The 23,180-nt window shown below is 40.7% G+C and overlaps 1 protein-coding gene across 1 annotated transcript in view; it reads right to left on the bottom strand.

The window, feature by feature from the left end:
- ABCB5 (ATP binding cassette subfamily B member 5) overlaps positions 1-11,154 on the bottom strand; it is a 150,284-nt gene extending 139,130 nt beyond the window's left edge. The window contains 1 exon segment of the mRNA XM_037837794.1: positions 11,128-11,154. Within this exon segment, the coding sequence (XP_037693722.1) occupies positions 11,128-11,154 (27 nt within the window).
- Between the last annotated feature and the right edge of the window lie 12,026 nt (positions 11,155-23,180).

The raw sequence follows: 23,180 nt of genomic DNA, 5'->3' as shown, positions 1-23,180 counted from the left end.
CTAGCAGATATTTTAGTACTCAGAAGCTGACAGTGACTGTGCCTGGCTTAAGAATGGGTCCTTAGAAGTGGGCAACGTAGGCCCGTGTTTTTTGTGTTTATTAAATTGTGATTCTTGGAACACCTGTATCAGGATGCAGGCTACCTGATAAAAATATAGATTCCTCACCTCAGACTATTAAATTAGAATCTCTGAAGAATATGTGGCCCATGAATCTGCATTTTTAACAAGCTCTGCAGGTGATTTATATTCACATTTGTGTTTGAGATCTATAACATAAAGTTATGGACACTCTGGCTCTATTATTGGTTGTTGTCATATGTGGAATTTCTTTTAAAAGTCCCTCTTCTAACTGGAGGAAAAAATAACTTTCCAGAAACAATGATGTTTTTACTGTATAATATGAATTGTGAAAGGATTATATTAATGTAGCTGTGGTATATAAAATCTCCCAACCAACCAGACATTCATAAATGTATTTTTTCCACTCAGAGGCTATCAACTCCATTCTCACTTACACAACAATTAAAATAAAAGGTATAATTGGTCACAAGATTAAATTCCTTCAGGCAAGAAAACACCAGCCCATTCACATATGAGGGCCATTTGCTTAATAGCTTCTTAGGTAAATAAATTACAGGATTGAGCCATTGGATCTAAATTAACAATCTAGGCTAGTTGTTAGAAATAAATACTTTCCCATTTGAGTTTTATCATGGTTTCTGAAATCATTTCTAATCAAAAGAGGGAAAATTACATTTCTTTAGATGACTTGCAGTATTTTATTTATATAAAAAATGATTATAGAGATTTTCATAGACCACATATCCAACTTACTGGACTTTGATTATTTCCAAGTTTTCCCTAAAGAATTTGGAAGCAATTCATTTCAAAAGTCTTACATGGAGTTGAGCACCCCCCCTTAAGTCTTACTTAAAAAAACAAAAAACTATTTTTAAAATATTTTTTTAATTTTTTAGACAGCTTTACACACATCATACATTCCCTCCTAAGTAAACAATCAATGGTTCCCTGTATAATTACAGTTACGCATTCACCACCACTATCTGTATGAGGACATTTCCATTTCTTCCACAAAGAAAGAGGAAGATGTGAAAAAAGAAAAAAGAAAAAGGAAAAAAATGCCAACTAAAAAGCAGCAAAAGAAAAAATAAAATTAATAAAATACAATATAAAGATCAGACAATAACACCAATGTCAAGAATTCCATACCCCTCCCTTATATCCCCCTCCTATAGACATTTAGCTTTGGTATATTGCCTTTGTTACAGTTAATGGAATCGTATTACAGTGTTACTGTTAACTATAGACTCTAGTTTGTGTTGATTGTATTTTTCCCCATACCATCCCATTTTCAACACCTTACAAAGTTGATATTCATTTCTTCTCCTTCATGTTAAAACATTCTTATAGTTATACATTTTTTCACAATCATTGGCCACTCTAGGTTTCACTAAGTTATACTGTCCCAGTCTTTATCTTCTATCTTTCCTTCTGGTGTCCTACATGCTCCTAACCTTCCTCTTTCAACCATACTCACAGTCATCTTTGTTCAGTGTACTTAACAGTATTGTGCTACTATCACCCAGTATTGTGCCATCCATTTCTGGATCTATACAATCAATCCTGTTGAACATTCTGTACTCCTTCATCATCAGATACCCAATCTTTACCCTCTTTCTATCTCCTGGTATTTTCATCTTTACACTATTCTCCAACCTCTCTCTCCTGTCTTCTCCTATCTGTTTGTAGCACTCCCTTTAGTATTTCTTGCAGAGGAGGTCTCCTGTTCCTGAACTCTCTCAGTGTCCATTTATCTGTAAATATTTTAAACTCTCCCTCATTTTTGAAGGACAGTTTTGCTGGATATAGGATTCTTGGTTGGCAGTTTTTCTTTCAGTATCTTGAATATATCATACCACTGCCTTCTTGCCTCTATGGTTTCTACTGAGAAATCTGCACTTAGTCTTATTGAGCTTCCCTTGTATGTGATGGATTTTTTTCTCTTTCTGCTTTCAGAATTTTCTCCTTGTTTTTGACATTTGACAATCTGATTAGCAAGTGTCTTGGAGTAGGTCTATTTGGATCATTTCTGTTTGGGGTACGCTGCGATTCTTGGATCTGTAACTTTATGTCTTTTATAAGAGATGGAAATTTTCAGTGATTTTCTTCCTCTATTATTCTTTCTGCCCCATTTTCCTTCTCTTCTTCTTCTGGGACACCTATAACATGTATATTCATGTGCTTCATGCTGTCATTCAGTTCCCTGAGCCCCTGCTCATATTTTTGCATTCTTTTCCCTATCTGTTCTTTTGTGTGTAGGATTTCAGATGTCCTGTCCTCTAGCTCAGTAATCCTTTCTTCTGCCTCTCCAAGTGTGCTGTTGTATGTCTCCATTGTGTTTTTCATCTCTTCTATTGTGCTTTCATTCCCATAAGTTCCCATTTGTTTTTTCAAGCTTACATATTATTCCTTATGGCCAGCCCATCTCTTCTTTACATTCTTCCTCTCTTTTGTCACATTTTCTTTCAACTTGTTGATTTGATTTAGAAGATTTGTTTGAATATCTTTAATTAGTTGTTTCAACTCCTGAATTTCAGTTGAGGTATTAGTTTGTTCCTTTGACTGGGCCATGTCTTCATGTCTCCTGGTGTATGGCTCATGAATTTTTGCTGTCTAGGCATCTGATTTTCTTGATTAGTTCATTATGGAGGTTGTTTTTTCTTTTTTGCCTTAGGTTTTCTTTGCTCTCTATATTTCTTTGTTTCTCTCATAGGCTAGTTGTCAGAATGGCTCTGCTCCCCCTGGTCTTCCCCCCCAAATCAGGCACCCACTGTGGCCTGCCACAGGTATAGAAGGTAGACACTGGGCACTCCAGCAAGTTTCAATGGAGCATGATAATATAGATCTGCTGGCTTTCATGGTGCTCTCTTCTCTGCCAGTCAGCAAGACCTGAGTTTGTTTTAGAGCCCTGCTTTGACAGATGGGTTGTTTGTATTTCTCCGCCAAAACTGGGCTGGTTTTCTATGCAGGTGTGAAGACCAGCTCCTGTCTACCCTAATAAAGGGTCTGGAGCATCTTTTAAAAAGTGTTTCTATTCCCTTGAACTTTCTGGACTGTCCAGCAGATGGTGGTGTTTGGTAACTTAATCATCCTCAGAGGCTTCTTTGCCTCTGAGCACAGGCTGCATCTCACAGGTAAGCTGAAACTGCCAGATTCCTGTGCCCTCACTTTGCTGGCCAAAATCTGGCTCGATGAGGGGATAAACCTGTGGAAGAGAACTCCCTCAGCTGACCCAGTACTCCAGTCACCCCCAAGGCAAGGAAACAGGTGCTGGATGCTGCTCCCCTCAAGGGTGGGGGAAGGGTTTTCTGATCAGGGCTGGAAACGCAGTCTCTGTCCACATTTTCTCAGTCTTTTTGTCCCTCACTCACCTGGGCCTTGAAATGTCCTTCCCTGCCCCCCAGGTCTTCAAACAGTGTGGAATATGTCTCCCTGCTGTGAGAGATTTTAAAATCTGTGTCCCTGGTGGGAGAGTTCCTGTCTGCTGATTCTGAGGCTTTTCCACAGTGAGTCCAAGTGAGGGGGAGGGGAGAGGACTGGCTGGTCTGGGACAGAAGATTCCTACCTAATGTTCTTCTCTTTCTTGAATTCATCATCTGTAGGGTCGTTCTCCAGTCTATATCCTTCTCCAGAGTTTCAAACAATTCAGAATTGTCCTTTTTTGTTGTTGTTGTTGAATCTCTGGAGAGGAGTTTTCAGTAGCTGTTTTCATTGCCATGTTGATGACATCACCTCCAAAAACATATTTTTAAAAACCTTTGAATATTAGCAAAGAATATTAGATAAAATGTTTATTAAAAGAAAGTATTTTACTAAATAGTTAATAGGATATGGGGGAGGGTTCTGGTGCTGTTACTATAAAACAGGAAATGCTTAAGTTCATGTATCAGAAGTACTTATAGCATGTGGGGGTGGGTGGTTTCTTGAATGTTATTAGCTCTATTCTGAGGTAATGTGTTAATGTTCTGTCACTGCTCTAGGAGCTAAAGGGCATGTTTTAAATAGCTTTTATTAATAGACTAAGAATTAAAAAGACATTTTTAATTTAGAGCAAGAAAAAAATTAAACTCAACAGCAACATTTGGCATCTGGATCCTTCTGTTCTGAAATTATGTATGTTGCCAAACAGAGGTTATAATTGGTTTTCCTCCTTGAAACGTCAAACATACCAATATCATGAGTTAAGGATGGAGGAGAGTGGGGAAAACATAAATCTGAGGAACTGTCACATTTCAGCAGTTGCCACTATAGGCCTGGGAGCAGAGGGTTGGCTAAGATTTCGTTGGTTTCTTGATCAAAGGGATACTTTTCCAAACAGCTAATGCTATCTAAAGAACCTCTGAGGAAAGTAGAATTGGGCAGATGCCCCAGCTGTAGGGTAGAAGCTATCAGAATGTAGAGAAAAGAAACAGGAAGGGAGAGTCAGTGAATGCCTAGAAGGAGGGCAGTGGGCTAGAGGAGTAAGACTTTTTGAGCATAGCATTGCCCCACTATCCAAATATTCTCACCTGGTCAGAAAGGATGGCTTTCCTTTCACCTTCTTGGAATAACTATGAGAGAATTTATGTTATGTTTATGAGGTATAGCATCTAGAACCACAAAGACTTTTGTAGATAACTATGTTAGGTTGAATTATGTACCCTCTCAAAACTTGTTCTTAATCTGTATTCCTGTGGTCATGAAACCATTTGGTTAGGGTGTGGTCAGTTGAATCACGGTCGGCCTTAATCCATGTTGCTGAAAGCCTTAGAAAGAGAAGAAACTGAGAGCCAGAAGTAAGGGAAGGCCATGTAGGAGCCAGAAGCCAAAAATCAGTGGAAACCAGAAGAACAGACACAAGGAGAGAGATGGTCATGTGATGGTGGTAGGGAGACAAGCCAAGGAACCCCAAGGATTGCAACAAGGCAGCACCAGAATGCTATAGAAAGCATGGCCTCACTGACATCTTGATTTTGGACTTCTAGCTTCTAAAACTGTGAGACAATAAATGCTTGTTGTTTAAGCCAACTCGTGATATTTGTCACGGTAGCCTGGTGAATGAAGATAGTGACTGAAAGGCCTCCATATGAAGGCCAGCAGTCATATGGCATGAGTTGTTTTAGCATTGGTAGTTTAAACAAGCTCACCTAACTGGCTTCCTTTCAACTTGTGTTATGTATTAAAAAAATGAGTATTCCTGAGGGGTGTGTATTAGTTAGGATGCTTTGGATTACAGGTGACAGAAATCAAAGTCCGATGGCTTAAGAAAAGAACAACATATTGGGGATTTGCTGGCTTCAGGTATAGCCAGACCCAGAGACAAGAATAATGTCTCTCCCAGTCTCACCCTACCTACAAATGTAGAACTCTGGTGGGTCAGAGCACTTCTGTTGGAGAATTGAAAGTGTTCACCAGATTGGGATAGCCTCTCCTGCAGAGAAATGGGGTAACTAGATGTCTTTCAGCTAGTCGTATTCTCAGAGCCCATCAACGACTGTGCAAGAGGACAGTGGGTCTGCTGTCCGAGTGAAACTTTCTCTGGGAATGACCCTGACTTCCTCAGTGTTAGAACTTGTAGCTATAAGCGAGCCTGATAGAAATCTCTGGATTTTGTAAAGAAAGATCCTATAGCTTGTTGTTGTTTGTTTTTTTTGGCTATCAAATGAACTTTTGAATCAATGCTATTAACTCACCATTCTCTTTTGGTAATCAGCACTGCCAGGCTCTGTGGGGTGATTGGGTAGAGGTAGGGGGGGAAAGGAATTCATGATCATAAGGCTAGCATGTTTCAGAAACACTTTCTTGTGAGAGTTGTGATGGCTAATAGGTGTGACCACAGAGCAAAATGTACCCAAATCATATGATGCATATCAGAAATGAGACTTGACACAATGATTTTAGGAATGCCTAAAATTATTTTTAAAAGACATTGAACCATGGAATTTTGATAGTCACCTCACATCTTTAGGTTTTGGTTTGCTCATCAACAAATGAAGAGAGTTGCCTAGATATCACTAGAACCTTTGGGCTCCAAAATTTAATGATTCTAGGGAGGCTTCAGAGGTATAATGGAATGCACATAATTTGTAGTCAGAAGATCTGAGTCTGGGTGTGTTTCTGCTTGTTTATAGCATCACTTTAGGCTTTAGTTCTCGACTGGGGATGATTTTTGTCACTTAGAAGACATTTGGTGATATCTGAAGACATTATTGTTATCACCGTAAGGTTAATCTAGTGAATAGTATGCTGCTCGACATCCTGCAATGGACAGGACAGAGCTCCGCAGCAAAGGGTTATCCAGTACTACGGTCCTAAGTTGGGAAACCCTGGTTTAGGCCCAAAACCTGAATCTTTATGACCCTTGTCTTCTACAATTCATTAAGTGCTGTTTTTTTTGAGAGTAGTAAATGAGATAAAGTCATGAAAGTACACAATAAATCATAAAATGTGGCAGCAATCTGAGTGCTGCCTTCACAGTGACAACAGCAGAGGGGGAAATCTGCCAGTGGGGCTGAGCCAGGTGGGATGCAGCCATGAAGGGGAGACTACTGAAATCTTGCCACATTTAAGGAGTTACAGCATATAAAATACTGCTTCCTCAATGTTCTTGTGATTATCAACTTTTACCCTTTTCTTCTGTGGCCTCTTTGACGGAATTTCCTAGAGGCCATAAGGGACACTGACGTGTGAAGTATAGTGGCTGAAATCATGGACCTAATTGTGAATCCTGCCTTACCATCTATTGGCTGTCTGACTTAACTTTTCTGGTACCCAAATCCCTTGTTAAGATGGACATATGTTTCCTACTTCATAGGGCTGCACTGAGAATTCAAGATCTTGCATGTTAAGCCGGAGTCTGTGATCACAGAATAAATGGGAACTCTCATTGTCACTACCATCATTATTTTCTGCACTTTATGCTATGTGGTCACTTTAAGGATCTTTTCCCTTTGCTTTTATAGTAATAGCTGCTATTTTGTTGCAATTTTCTATGAGCAAATCAGTACCCATTCTTCTTCCCTGATAAAATCAGCCAACTCAATCTTCAAACGGGAAGTTACACAAGGAGTGCAACAAAAACCAGCCCCCCCCCAACTTAAAAGAAGGCTGTTGACCATAGGTTGCAGAATTTTGTTGCTTAAAAGGATTCTATAGTTCAGTGGTTCCCCTACTTGGTTTTACATCAGAATCTCCTGGGAAGCATTTAAAAAATACAGAATCTGGAACTTCATGCTAGCCCTACTGAATCAGAATATTTGAGGTAAGGACCAGGAGTGTGCATTTTCTAAAATCTTACAGTTTTCTGATTTGTGTGACCAGGTTTGGAGAGCACCGATGGGAACTTCAGCAGAGTGCCTGTCAATCCTGGAACACCAGGGTCCCATATGAGAACCACGGAGTCAGAATCTTTGGGAGAGGTGGTCCCTCATTGTAATCATAGTCTCACTTGATCTTGACTGCAATCCTGAGTTTAGGTTAAAGAGGTATTATCTCTAATTTGTGGATTGAGTCTTGGGACTAAGAGACCTAGGTGGTAAGTTTATGTTCACAAAGTGTTAGTCAATGTCATTATTTGTCCAAAATATTTGTTGCCCCTCAACAATATACCCACTGCTAGTCTGTTTTCTGGAGTCCTTCCCCATGGGAGGAATATACTTACTGTGCCATTGATACCAGACTTGGCCCTATAACTTGCTTTGACCAATGAATGTGACTGGAAGAGGACTCCCAGTCTACCTCCAAACAGAAAGTTTAAGAGTCATCTCATCTGGAAACTTATTTTTCCCTGTGCAACAATACTAGCAAGTCCCAGATAAAGGCTACTTCTTCAACCTGGATTCCAGAATTAAGAAGACTTAGAACGGAGCTGCAGCTGACCACCAACTCATTAATATGACCACAAAATAAACCTTTGCTGTTTTAAACCTCTGAAATTTTGGTATGATGCCCCCAGGTACAAATTGAAGAGTGAGAATTAGAACCCAGGTCTTCTGACCATGCCTATAATAGAGTTTTCTATTATGACAACTCTGCAGAAGAAGAGGTGAGCTACATCTGACCAAAGTGGGGAGTTCCTATTGCCAGGGCTGAAACTGGGGGAAGGTGCATTTTTGGTATACTCAACTGTAATTTAGAATAGAGATCTCAAATTTCTTCCAGCCTAGGAATTTTAATATTCTTTGACATTCCCAAAGAAGTATCACTGTCCATTGTGCTTTTTTTTCTAGTACTATTTATGGAGTTCTATAGGTAATCCTACTTGTGGAAATAATCTGTGGAGTTGACTGGGAAATAAACCATCATATATAACAATCCTTATATGGAAAAATGTTTGTCAAGTTCAAATAATAGGCAAAAGTGAACTTTTGAAACAAACTCTTGCTTTACCTTAGCATTCAGATTAGACTTAAAAGATTCAGATGCTGTTTTGACAAAATCTATATATTTTTAAAGGGTGATTGTGATTTACATTCTCACCAAAGGGAGGTGTGCTGGTTTGAGTGCGTTGTGTCCCCCAAATGCCATTATCTTTGTGGTCTTGTGTGGGGCAGAAGTTTTGGTGTTGGTTAGATTTGCTTGGAGTGTGCCCCACCCAGCTGTGAGTGATGATTTTGATGAGATGTTCCCATGGAGGTGTGGCCCCACCCATTCAGGGTGGGCCTTGATCAGTGGAGCTATATAAATGAGCTGACTCAAAGAGAGGAAACGGAGTGCAGCTGGGAGTGATGTTTTGAAGAGGAGCAAGCTTGCTAGAGAGGAACGTCCTGGGAGAAAGCCGTTTTGAGGCCGGAGCTTTGGAGCAGACGCCAGCTGCCTTCCTAGCTAACAGAGGTTTTCTGGACGCCATTGGCCATCCTCCGGTGAAGGTAGCCGATTGCTGGTGTGTTACCTTGGACGTTTTGTGGTCTTAAGACTGTAACTGTGTAGTGAAATAAACCCCCATTTTATAAAAGCCTATCCATCTCTGGTGTTTTGCATTCTGCAGCATTAGCAAACTAGGACAGGAGGCTTCACAATAAATTTGTTCAAACTCACCCCCCCTCCCTGGGCTAATCCAGGTTATCTTCACACTTTATAACTTGAGTTGAAGAAGTCATTTGTTAAAGGGGTTATATTGATATATAATTTTAGCCTTTTCCAGTTCTTCTAAACCCTTCATTACTATTCTAATTTCAAAATGTCTCTGGTAGATTAGAATTCCTGTTTCATTTTCAGAGATTTAGAATAGTTTTTCCAAGATCATTATTTTACAATTAAAACATCTGAAACCAAGAGAGATTAGGTAATTTTAATCAGGTTAAGAGTTAGTTACTGACAATCTCAAGTTTGCAAACCATGATTTTAGTTTAAAAAAATCAAATTGGAAAAATGAATGCCATTATTCCTGGTAAAATGTAAAATAATAGTAATAGTTATCATATGTTGGCTACCTAATCCAGGCCAGAATTTTGTTGTGCATGATTCTATTTAATCCTCCCCATAGCAGCACAGTAAATTAATATAGTTTGGGTTGAGGATATTAAGTCCTAGAGATTTTAGTCTGCTATAAATACCACATGATATTTAATGGGAAGAACTGGCATTTAGTCCCAGGCCTTTCAGGCGCCAAAGTCCACAAGCTTTCCTCTGTATCACACTGCCTCTATCCCATTTGGCTTTGAAATGAGTTTCAACTGTGGCTATCATATTTATCTTCTCAAGTTTCTTCCTCAATTACATATTTTATTTCCAAAATAAATATTTATTCACAGAAACCTCTATTTTAACAGGAAGCAGAAAATTAAAAATTGTCTAATCCTCATGAAAGCTTTTAGTGATCTTCCTACAGGAAAGGGAAGTTGCGGTTTGCCATAAACATTCACAGGGACCCCTGACCAGCTATCTCTGGGACCAAGAGGATGGGGAAGGCATTGGACATGGCAGAACACATAAACCTGCGTTTGAAATCCCTTTATAAGCAAGCCTAGAAGATGGGAATAATTTGGGGTCATTAAAAAATCTGTAACATTCTCTATAAGTGTCTTGTCCAACCCTTAAAAAAGTCAGAAGAATCCATGCAGCCTTCCAAGCACTAGATGTCACTGTTGCTTATGAAATAGAATTGCTCATTCTTAGGTCAGCTAGGGTGTTTGTGTGCCGTCTGTTGAATTCTTTCTTTTCTCTTCCCTGAGGTTTACCCTTCAACTAAGGTATGAGACTTGCAAACAAGACAAAACACATGATTTCTGCCCACAAGGAACTTGTTATTGTCTTGGAAGAAATAAAACACACCTATGTGAAATAGTTACAGAATATTACAAGATAGTGAGTTCATTTGTGACTAGTGACACATCTGAAGTGTGAAGGTAACAGGAGGTATAAGATATTGGAGAGAGAAATAAATGTAAACTGGAATGGCTAAAGAAGTTTCTACAGATTTTGGACCTGAGCAATGTTATAATGGATGAGTAAGAGATGGCTAGGCCAGGAAGAGAGCAAGATCATTCCAAGGGGGAGGAATGACATGAGCAAAAGCATGGAGGTGGAAATAAATATAGAGTTTGGATGCAGTGGAAGACTCTTTTGAGGAAGAGTGGGATGGCTGTGGAGGAGACAGATTGTATAGGACCATTAATAACAAAGAGAAGTGTTTGAGCTTACTCTACATCCTGAACTTGCCTCAAAAAGTTTTTGAGGAGAGTGATGTGAGGAAAATAGCATTTTAGGAAGATTAACTATCAGTGTTGTGTAGGATGGAATGATCTGATAGAAGGAGTCATCGTAAGAAGAACATGAAGGAGGTGGGCAGTAGCTGTAGTGTCAGAGTAACAAGCTCTGGCAGAAGATGAATAGAGTCAACACAAAACCGACTGTACAACTAACTCTCACTTGGTTTTCTGTAGTTTAAAATTACATGATCTTGAATGGAGTAAACTTTAAAATCTAGAGGTTTAAAACTGGTTAATGACTCCTCATTGTGCTCAGGGCAAGGGCTCTGATACCTGTGTAGCCTCAGCTAGAACCACACTTCCAAACATCCTGGGTGCTGTACCTTGTGACTTTCTTTCAGTTTCTTGAGCTTACCGTTATCCTGCCGGCTTCAAGTCTCATGTTGCGCTCTCTGTCTAGAACACCCCCTTCTATCCCTGTTCCCTGCCCCCCCAACTCCAGATTAACTCATACTCATTTCTTCAGCTTCAGTTCAACTGTCACTTCTTCAGGGAAGGTTTTCCTATATAGTGTTAGTTTCTTTGTAATATGGCGTCATAGAAACTGGTATGTCCCTTCATCGTATTTATCCCTTTTAAATTATATCCCATATTTCAATTATTACTTTATTAGCCTCTGCTCTCCCTTCTAGACTATAAGTTCCATAGTAACAGAGTCCATGTCTGCTTTTGCACATGATTATTTCCACTGTCATCACTATGGGGGGCAGAAAAAAATAACTGCTTCTCAACTCTGTTTCTCTGAAATTACATAGTGGGAGGCAAGTTATAAAGATGAAAATTCAGAGTTAAATGACTCTAGGTGGGAAAGCACTGATTATTTTACTGTCATTTCAAGTTGCTTGGGAGAAGCAACTTTACAGTTCATTAACATGGGATGCAATTCTGAGTCACTTGCACTATGGGCTTTGTGGGATATAAAACCAATAGTATCTTACAATATGACAGTTGCAATTAGTGGCATGGAGCTATACTTGTTGTAGCCAGCAACTGAGATGAAGTTAAAAGGGATCAATCCATTCTGAGGAGATTTTCTCAAACAATAAAGAATTTTCTAAAATGACTCTGCAAAATCATTTGGGATTCTTGGTCAAGGCTTACAGTTTACTACCTATGAAAAAAGAAGGACAAGTGGTTTGAAAATGTCTTTCAATTACAAATATCAAATCCAAGCCTTTGGACAGATTTCTAGCTAAGTCCTGGATGCAGACAGTACATGAATGTGTTGTTTGCTATTTGGCCCAGATAACACACTGGTTATTTTGTGCAATGATGACAGGATTTTCCTATGCCCAAGCCTACTGTGTGGGTAACTCATGTTGATGTCTTGAGGATGCCTTAAATCCTTTTTTCAATTTTATGCTGGTAACCTTCATACTCCAAGTAAGCAGTGAGTCAATTAAATGATCTCATACAGCTAATAGTGTGGTAGATAATGAAGGAATAGTTATGGTAGATGGCTCTATCTCATCATTTTATATAGTTCTTTCAGGTTTAGAATTGAGTCAGATTGTGTATTTTAAAAATGACCCAGACATTTCATCTAGAAGATGGCGGCATAGAGAGGAGTGGAAGCTAAGCAGTTCCCCTGGAACAACTACAAAAAACCAGAAACAACTAGTAAATAATCCAGAATAACTGCGGGGGGACAAACGAGACCATCCACTCATCATACACCAACCTGAATTGGGAGGAATGCCGGAGAACACAGCATAAAATCTGTAAGTAAAACCTGTGGAACCAGGTCGGGAGACCCCCTCCCCCATAGCCCAAGCTGCAAAGCCTCGTGGTGCCAGAGAGAAGCTCTCTCCCAGCAAGCGAATACAGCTCAGCTGAGCTCCAACTGGGGTTTTAAGTAGCGAGTGTGAACTGCTCACTACAGGTACGCAGCCCCAAAAACCAGACAGAGGCTTTGGGTGACGACTGACCTGGGAGAGCCGGAGGGTCGCCTTGACTGGGTCTGAAGGGGACTATCTGTTTCTTTTTCGGCTCAGTGGAGAAAGCCCCAGTCATTTTAAGTTTCCAGGGCTGTGACTCAGGGAAGGGCGGAGACAGCACAAGCAGAGAGTGAGACCATTGAAATGCTAATGACCTCCACCTGGGGGCTCTGTCTTCTCTAGAAGGAAAGGGGTGGGGCCCTTTCCATTCAGAACCAGACCCCAGAGCCTGGGGGAACACGGCCATACCTCCTCACACCAGTCAAGAATTATAGGCTAACAGGCGTCACCTGCTGGGCAGAAAAGCACAGTGACTTGAGGCATCAAAGGGTGGAGCAATTTTTTAAGACACACCCGCAGGGAAACCAGATACTGAATATTTCTTCCCTCTGTTCTGGTCTGGGAAAACCTGATTTGGATAAACAAGGAAACCATGCCTAGACAACAGAAAATTACAACCTACACTAAGAAAAACAAAGTTATGGCCCAGTCAAAGGAACAAACGTACACTTCAACTGAGATACAGGAATTTAAACAACTAATGCTAAATCAATTCAAAAAGTTTAGAGAAGATATTGCAAAAGAGATAGAGGCTGTAAAGGAAGCACTGGACCTGTATACGGCAGAAATCAAAAGTTCAAAAAATCTACTGGTAGAATCTATGGAAATGAAAGGCACAACACAAGAGATGAAAGACACAATGGAAACATACAACAGCAGATCTCAAGAGGCAGAAGAAAACACTCAGGAACTGGAGAACAAAACACCTGAAAGCCTACATGCAAAGGAGCAGATGGAGAAAAGAATGAAAAAATATGAGCAACGTCTCCGGGAACTCAAAGATGAAACAAAGTACAATAATGTACGTATCATTGGTGTCCCAGAAGGAGAAGAGAGGGGAAAGGGGGCAGAAGCAATAATAGAGGAAATAATTAATGAAAATTTCCCATCTCTTAAGAAAGACATAAAATTACAGATCCAAGAAGCGCAGCGTACTCCAAACAGAAGAGATATGAATAGGCCTACGCCAAGACACTTAATAATCAGATTATCAAATGTCAAAGACAAAGAGAGAATCCTGAAAGCAGCAAGAGAAAAGCAATCCATTACATACAAAGGAAGCTTAATAAGACTATGTGCAGATCTCTCAGTAGAAACCATGGAGGCAAGAAGGAAGTGGTGTGATATGTTTAAGATACTGAAAGAGAAAAACCACCAACCAAGAATCCTGTATCCAGCAAAGCTGTCCTTCAAATATGAGGGAGAGCTCAAAATATTTTCTGACAAACAGACAATGAGAGACTTTGTGAACAAGATACCTGCCCTACAGGAAATACTAAAGGGAGCACTACAGGGTGATAGAAGACAGGAGTGTGTGGTTTGGAACACAATTTTGGGACATGGTAGCACAACAATGTAAGTACACTGAACAAAGGTAACTATGAATACGGTTGAGAGAGGAAGATGGGGAGCACATGAGACACCACAAGAAAGGAGGAAAGATAATGACTGGGACTGTGTAACTTGGTGAAATCTAGAGTATTCAGCAATTGTGATAAAATGTACAAATATGTTCTTTTACAAGGGAGAACAAGCAAATGTCAACCTTGCAAGGTGTTAAAAATGAGGAGGCATTGGGGGAGGGATGCAATCAGCATAAGCTAGAGACTGTAACTAATAGAATCATTGTATTATGCTTCCTTTAATGTAACAAAGGTGATATACCAAGGTGAATGCAGATAAGAGGGGGGGATAGGGGAGGCATGTTAGACACTTGACATTGGTGGTATTGTCTGATTCTTTATGGTGGGCAATGTCCATGATAACTGTACAAATACTAGAAATCACTTCATGAACCAGAACAAATGTATGACAATACAATTAGAAGTTAATAATAGAGGGGCATATAGGAAAGAACTATATACCTATTATAAACTATATACTACAGTTAGTAGTATTTCAACATTTTTTCATAAACAGTAACAAACGTACTATATCAATACTAGGAGTCAACAATTGAGGGGGGTTGGTTAGGGATAGGGGAGGATTAGAGTTTCCTTTTCTTTTTTTTTCTTTTTTCATCTTTCACTTTATTTCTTGTCTGGAGTAATGAAAAGTTTCTAATAATTGAACAAAAATTAAGTGTGATGGATGCACAGCTGTGTGAGGGTACCCAGGGGCAAGTGATTGTACACTTTGGATCTTTGGATAATTGTATGGTATCTGAACAATCTCAATAAAAATGAAAAAAAAAAAAAAAAAAAAAAAGAAAAAAAAAAAGAAAAATGACCCCATCCAGATTTCTAGTCCCACATGCTCTTCCAAAATCCTTCTGCACCTCCTCATAGTTTGGGTTCTATTCCTCCTTCTCTTGAAACTGGATGGCATTTTGTGGTTTTCTTGACAAGTAGAATGTAAAGGAAGTGATGATGCACGATTTACAAGTAGATCAGAGCTATCTATTGCCTAGTAGAGCAGAGATGAGCTGTCTTTACCAAAGCTTGTCTTAATTGCAGATTTGTGAACAAAATAACCATTACAATAAGGCATGAAGTTTTGGGGTGGTTTGTTGCATAGCACTGTCACTGGAAAAAATAATCCTAAACAGAGAGCAAAACATTCTATTTCAGTTTGCCTCTGTGTTTTATTTATTTTATTTCGTAGATGCTATTTCTTGTGCCTGGAATAAACCTTCTCCTCTCATTCTTTACACTTATTTAACCTTCCTGTTTAGCCTTCAGGAATCAACTCAGATGTTAATCTCTTTAGGGAATCTTCAATAATACTTAGTCAAATGCACTGCTTATGTGTATAAATCTCAGCGACAATCCTTGCCACACAAGGATTTATTTGAGTATCCGAAACCGCTAATCAAGCATTCATATTTGTATTATTCATCTTTGTATCATTCATCTTTGTACATGCCGTGACTAGTGTAGCACCTGGCTCCACCACTGAGTACCTGTGTAACCTTGATCAAGTTAACAAATGTCTCTAAGACACCCTGTCCTTATCTGTAAAAGGAGATAAGAGTTCAAACACATAGAGTTCATGGAGGATTAAAGGATAAGGTTATCTAAAGTTTTGGAATATAGTAAATGGTACATAAATTTAGCTGTTACAATTAATAGTATAACCTCAAAATAGGAGGAAACTCCTAGAATTCCAGGAAGCAAATCTAGCAAATAATATTTTGAGATATATTAGAGTTCCTGACCTCACTTTCCTGCTCTACTGACAGCTTTGAACCCATTACATTTTCCCTACCATATAATTTTCTTTACATATTGCCTGCAGAGGTAGGGAAAGTACAGTTTAGAAAGAGGACATCCATTCAATTGATCAATGAATTTTTAAACTCATAGTAGAGGCAAGAGTCTTGAAAGCTAAGTGCTTAAGACTGGTAAGTTGGTTTAAAGTTCAAAAGCTTGGCTTTGGAGAACATAATCCAAAGCCCTGAAGGTAACAAGGCATGGGGATTATATCAAGATCAATAGAAAGTATGATGATGCAAGAGTTAATATGAGAGACCCAAATTCTGCCTTGCTTATCCCTCCCTTCCCACCCATCTCCCAAGCAGAAGGGAATTGGTGTTTCATATTTCAGGTTTCCAGGGTGTAGCAAGTAAATCCTGGAAGCCTCTTAGAAGGTCCTTGGCTATCATGGGGCTGGAGTAGCAGATCAGCAATGGTATGATGAAGAGCCTGGGCTAAAAGCTCTGAGAACCATCTCAGAGAGTACTGCAGACCCGCAGGGTGAGAAAAAGAGGTCAGGGGTTCCCATATTACTAAGGACGATGCAGAGTTTTGAGAGAGATCCAATAGAATTGAAGGAAACTGGGGCAGGATAAGGAAGGCATGGAGTGTGTGTGTGTGTGTGTGTGTGTGTGTGTTGTGTGTGTGAAAGAGAGAGAAATGTGTGTGCCCTGTTAGCCCATGACAGTAGCTCTTGTTGAAGAGATTTTCATCTCAGCAGACACCAGACACTGTAGTATTCACATTTTATTTTGGTTTGATTGGTGTATATTCCAAGTGTGGTACGTAATTTGAATGTTATCTTATCTAGGCCAGACTTGCTTTTCCTTCAATTACTTCCCTTTTAGAATAGAAGGGGTCTTCTGGCCTTTGAGTAAGTGGGTAGCATGGCTATGTCCATATGGAATGGCAGCAGCACCCCTCTGTAAGCTCAGTGAATTTAGGGCAATCCAGTGACCATTTCCTGTTGACAGCCTTTCCAACAGCGTGAATCCCTTGGACGTGATATCCCAGTTGTATAAGCCAGCTCCTCCCCGAGAAGCCAATGGACAGGCTTTTTGTGGAAACCAGCAGAAATATCCCTCTCCTGGAGACTTGCTGCTTTATCAGGACTTTGAGCTCTCAGCAGCATCAATCGTCTTATCACTGTAATCTGGAAGAACATATGCTGTTCTCAATGATTTTGTCAACAGGCTTTATGAGAAAATTTTGTGGAAGTTGTCTTTTCCGGTTTTAGCTAAACCACAACCAGTGTCACATTCTACTTTGCACTCAAAATCCACTGATAAATACTGTTTCAAAGCATGAAATATCCATGGAAAAGGACTCTAAACCCTATGAATATTGTGCAATTCGGCAGGAAAGCACAATAGGAAAAGTAGTATGGGAAAGCATCCTGAGAGTGGGTATTGAATTCTACCACCCAAGTTCTTCTCCTAGCTCCAACATATACTGGCTAAGATCCAGAAAGGTATGTTACTTCCCTGTTCTTCAGTTTTCTTTTCTGTAAAGTAGGCAATAAAGCACTTTCCTTGTGGCATTTGTGGTATTAAAAATGTGAAAATTCATACAAAGAGCAGTGCCTGGCATGCTGTGAGTTCTCAGTGGATGTTGCCTATAGTTACCACGATAATTGTTATTCCCAACATTCATGGTGCAGAAAATGTTTGTTTCCAAGCCTACACACATGGCCTGCTGCTGTCTTCTTCATAATCAGACCCCTGATTTTGTGCATTTATCTGGGAGCCATGTGCCAATAAATTTTGATTGAATAACTTAACTGTTCACTAGTAAGTGTTTCTTTTCTATTTCTGAGCATACAGGGAGATGACACTTTCCAACCTTTTTGAATGTAGGCATGGCCATGTGACTTTCTGGTGCCAATGAAATGTGAGGCTCTTGCTAATTCACACAGAGCATTACCTATCCTCTCTACCCCTGTTTATTTTGTCTAGAGCACGTTACCACCTGTTCCAGTTTGCTAATGCTGGCGGAATGCAAAACACCAGAAATGGATTGGCTTTTATGAAAAGTGGTTTATTTGGTTATACACTTACAGTCTTAAGGCCATAAAGTGTCCATCAACAAAGGGTACTTTCACTGGAGAAGAGCCGTTGGCATCCGGAAAAACTCTGTTAGCTGGGAAGGCACGTGGGTGGCATCTGCTTGCACCCAGGTTGCGTTTCAAAATGGCATTCTCCAAAATGTCTGCATCAGCTTCCAATGGCCGTCTTCAAAATGTCTGTCTCAGTTCCAGCTAGCTATGAGCTCCTTCTGTCTGAGCTTATATAGTGCTCCAGTAAACTAAACAAGGCCCATGCTGAATGGGCAGCGCCACGCCTCCATGAAAATTATCCAATCAGAGTTATCACCTACAGTTAGGTGGGTCATATCTCCATGGATACTGAACCAATAGGTTCCAACCCAATCCACACTAATACGTCTGCCCCCACAAGAATGCATTAAAGAATATGGCTTTTTCTGGGGGACATAATATATACGAACTGGCACATTCCACGCCCGGGACACCAGAAAAACATATTCTTTCCAAATACAAAATACATTCATCCCATCACAATATCACAAAACTTAAATCATTAAGTAACAATAAGTAAATACAAGATTCTATCAAAATCAGTCACATGTGTGGTCTTGTCCTAAAGCAAAATTCCCCTCTGGCTCTGTACCTGTGAAACTTAGAACAAGTTATCTGCTTCTAATATATAAAGGAGGGACAGTTACACGGTAAATGTTCCCATTGCCATAAGGAGAAACTAAAAGGAAAACAGGGTTTAAGGAAACAAAACATTTCCTAAAACCCACAGGGCAAACTTCATTAGATTTCAGATTCTGAGAATCGTTTACAGAATGATGTTCTATCCTTGGGGCTTGAGAGAGTGGGAGCATAACCCTTCCTAAGGGCCTTTCTGGCAGCCCTTTTCTCTCCAAATGCTGGGGTGAGTGCTCCAACATATCCACACATTGAGGAGACCACCTTTTGGCCCCACCCTCCTCAAACATTGGGGTGCCATCCGGACTCTGCCTCTCCAGGGCAAAGGCTCTACCCTCTCTAAACAGTGGGTTGGTGGCCAGGCTCTCCCCAATGCCCTGGGAATGTGCTCTACCCTCTTTGGGGTCTGGGGTGGCAGAACTCTTCCTGAGCATCGAGGTGGAAAGCCTGCCCTTGACCTCCGGGGTAAACTTACCCTTTCCACGCATGTAGGCCACTCTGTTCTCCCAGCCCAGGACCTCTTGACTCCAGACCTCAACCTCCATGGCTCTGTCTTTGAAGAAATTTTTCCTTCTATTTGTTCCTTGCCTATCTCCTCCAGTCCAGACTGGCAGCAGCTATGTCTATAAAGATCTCGCAAAAATTTTGTTGGCTTTGCAGGAAGCACATAGGGGTCAAAGCCATCAGACAATAGAACTTTCCACAAATCCTTTCTGGATAATTCCAACTCCAATCCTGGCTTGTACTGAAATGGTGGTCGGGTTCCATGTTTGGCTAAATCCTCATGTGGGGCTGTAGCATCTGGGGTTCCACCCCCTGAAAGCCCAGAGTTTTCCAAACCATCAGTTTCTGGTTTCTTTGAACCCAAGAGTTCAGTTCTAAGTTTATCTCTCTTCTGCTCATATTTTACTATAAGCTGCAAGGAGAAGCCATGCTATATCCACAACTTTTAGTTTCGAAAACTCATCAGCAAAGTATCCCAGCTCATCACTTTCAACTTCTGCCTTACATCCAACACTAGGACTCAATTTTGCCAAATTTTCTGCCACTTTAAAACAAGGATCACCTTTGTTCCAGTTGGCAATGATACATTGATTATTTCTGTCCAAGACTTCTTCAGAAGTATCTTTAGAGTCCATATTTCCACAAACAGTCTCTTCAAAGCAATTTAGGCCTTTGCTATCAAGCTCCTCACAATTCTTCCAGAACCTTCCCCTTATCCATTTAAAAAGCCTTTCCAATATGTTTGGTATTTGCAAACTCAGCAGCACCAGCACCCCACTTCTCTGGTACCAAAATCTGTTCTAGTTTGCTAATGCTGCCGGAATGCAAAACACCAGAAATGGATTGGCTTTTATAAAAGGGGGTTTATTTGGTTATACACTTACAGTCTTAAGGCCATAAAGTGTCCATCAACAAAGGGTACCTTCACTGGAGAAAGGCCACTGGCATCCGGAAAACCTCTGTTAGCTGGGAAGGCATGTGGCTGGCGTCTGCTTGCTCCCAGGTTGCGTTTCAAAATGGCTTTTGCCAAAATGTCTGCACCAGCTTCCAATGGTTGTCTTCAAAATGTCTGTCCAAGCTCCAGCTAGCTATGAGCTCCTTCTGTCTGAGCTTATATAGTGCTCCAGTAAACTAAACAAGGCCCATGCTGAATGGGTGGGGCCATGCCTCCATGTAAATTATCCAGTCAGAGTTATCACCTACAGTTGGGTGGGTCGCATCTCCATGGACCCTGAACCAATAAGTTCCAACCCAATCCACAGTAATACATCTGCCCCCTCAAGAATGCATTAAAGAATATGAATTTTTCTGGGGGACATAATATATACAAGCCGGCATACCACCTGAATATAATATATGTATTTGTTTGTTTGCTTTTTTTTATCCCCACCCCAACCTCCACCACAATCAGTAGTGTTTCTATTGCTCTAGTAATGAGTAATCTGAGGAGGAAATCAAGAAAAAAATTTCCATTTACAATAGCAACTAAAAGAATCAAACATCTAGGAAAAAACTTAATCAAAGGTGTAAATGACTTTTATTCAGAAAACTACAAAACATTGCTAAAAGAAATCAAAGAAGACCTAAATAAATGGAAGGACATTCTGTGTTCATGAATTGGAAGACTAAGTATCATTAAAATGTCAATTCTACCCAAACTGAGTTACAAATTCAATGTAATCCCAATCAAAATTCCAACACCATACCTTGCAGAAATGGAAAAGCCAATTATCAAATTTATTTGGAAGAGTAAGGGGACCCAAATAGCCAAAAACATCTTGAAAAAGAAGAATGAAGTTGGATTACTCACCATTTGTGACTTTACAGCATATTACAAAGCTACAATGGTCAAAACCATGGTACTGACAATGGAACTGTTCAGAAATAGACCCTCATATCTATGGTCAATTGAAATGCAACAAGGCTATCAAGTCCACTTTTGATGGTTAGGTTCATGTGTCAATTTGGCCAGGTAATGGTGCCCAGTAGTCTGGTCAGGCAAGTACTGGCCTAACCGTTACTACAAGGACATTTGTGGCTGGTTGATAAATCATAAGTCATCAGTCGTTTGATTGCATCTGTGGCTGATTACATCAACAGTCAACTAACGGAATGTCTTCCACAATGAGAGAATAGAATCAGTTGGATTTAATCAAATCAGTTGAAGACTTTTCAGGGAGAAGAGAGATATTTCACTTCTTCAGCTAGCCAGCCTCTCCTGGGGAGTTCATTGAAGACCTTCACCAGAGTTGCCAGCTTGTGACCTGCTCTACAGAATTTGGACTCATGCATTTCCACAGTTGCATGAGATGCTTTAACAAATCACATATTTATAGATATCTCCTGTTGGTTTGTCCCGGCCCGCGGGACGATCAACCGAGGCTCCAGCTCCTGCGAGGGAAGAAAGGTATGGGACAAGAGACACGAAGAACGACAGCAAGACAGGTTTCTGATCAAGCTGCAAAACTTTATTGAAGAGGCAGGGTGTATATACGCTAAGGTAGAGGGAGTGGCTAGTACGAACGGGTGGCGGCCTAGGATTGGTGGCTGCAAAGGCGGGTGGCGGTCTAGGATTGGCTGCTGCTGTTGCTAGGGCGGATGGCAGATGTAAGGCTAGCACAGGATTGGTGGCTACTGTTGCTGGGGTAGAAGGCAGGTAGTAAAGCTAGCACTCTAGGCACGAATCTTAGGCGCGAACGGCTATCACTTCAGTAGAAGGCTGAGGGCAACTTAAGCCGCTATTGCATCAGCCCTAGCGGTCATGTTGCATATCTCCGGCATCGCTGAGGGTGGATTTTATACATGCTACCTTAATCGTCCCCAACATCTCCTCCCTTTGTTTTTCAAAAGGATGGAGGAAGAATGCTGATCGAGCACTCTTTTGGCATTAACCTGCTGGGGGAAATAGAGGCCTCATTCCCCAAGTTGTTTGTGGCTCTGTTTTTCTGGGGAGGGGAGTTTTTGGCAGAGCAAAACCCCTATGCAAATGAGGCATATTTCTCAAGGAGCTCGAAAATGGCCTTTAATTGCTTTGGCCCTCCTTTGCAGTGCTTTGCCTCACACCCTGCTGTACCAATCACAGCATATACTAGAAGCATATTTTCGAGTTATATGCTGCTCCCGTAGGAGGGGGTTTCTTACCCGTAAGGGTGGGTAGCAGTTAGATGATCTGGATCCAAACCCTGGTCAGCGAGGTGAAGCCGGTGATAATGCACTTGAATAGGCTTGCTTAGGGCAGAGTCAAGTTGATCCTTAACTAGCTGTATTATTCTTTTTATGGCCCAAGGAGCAAAAGATATTATAAGAATTATGGTTATTAAGGGGCCTAATATAGGGAGGAGGTAGGGGAGGATTCCGTTAAGCCCCTAGGAGATACCTCCTTGGGTTTCTCGCTCACATTTGCGATTTTCAATTCCTTCCCTAAGTTTGGTCATGGAATCCTTAACTATGCCAGAATGGTCAGCGTAAAAGCAACATTCCTCACCTAGCGCAGCACAAAGCCCTCCTTGCTTAAGGAAAAGCAGATCTAAGCCTCTCCTGTTTTGGAGAACAACCTCCGATAGGGACGTAAGGGATTTTTCAAGATGGGTAATGGAGGTTTCAATGCGGGCTAAATCTTCGTCTATAGCAGCTCTTAGGTGGGAGAAGCCTTGGTTTTGGAGAACGATAGAGGCGATTCCGGTGCCTAGGCCAGTAATACCTAAAAGAGAAGCAATAGTAACAACCGTAACAAGTTCTCTTTTCTTTCTCAGTGTGGCTGGAGATTGCGCGACCAAGTGGTGATATGGTGATAAAGGTCTTCCTCTGTATGAAAGAGGACATGGGGTAACACAGCCACTAAGAGGCACATTTCCCCTGTTTCAGTTAGGGCTTTTGCTGATACGCAAGGAGTAAGCCCCGTAGAAGAGCACAGCCATTTTGCCCCTGTTGGGGGGATATAGAATTTACCAGGCGACGGAGAGGACGACTGTGCACAGACTGT

This window comes from Choloepus didactylus, chromosome 5 (assembly GCF_015220235.1).
Source record: "Choloepus didactylus isolate mChoDid1 chromosome 5, mChoDid1.pri, whole genome shotgun sequence".
Taxonomy (NCBI): Eukaryota; Metazoa; Chordata; class Mammalia; order Pilosa; family Megalonychidae; genus Choloepus; species Choloepus didactylus.
The sequence above is the reverse complement of the archived record's forward strand: the minus strand, read 5'-3'. Positions and strand labels throughout refer to the sequence as shown.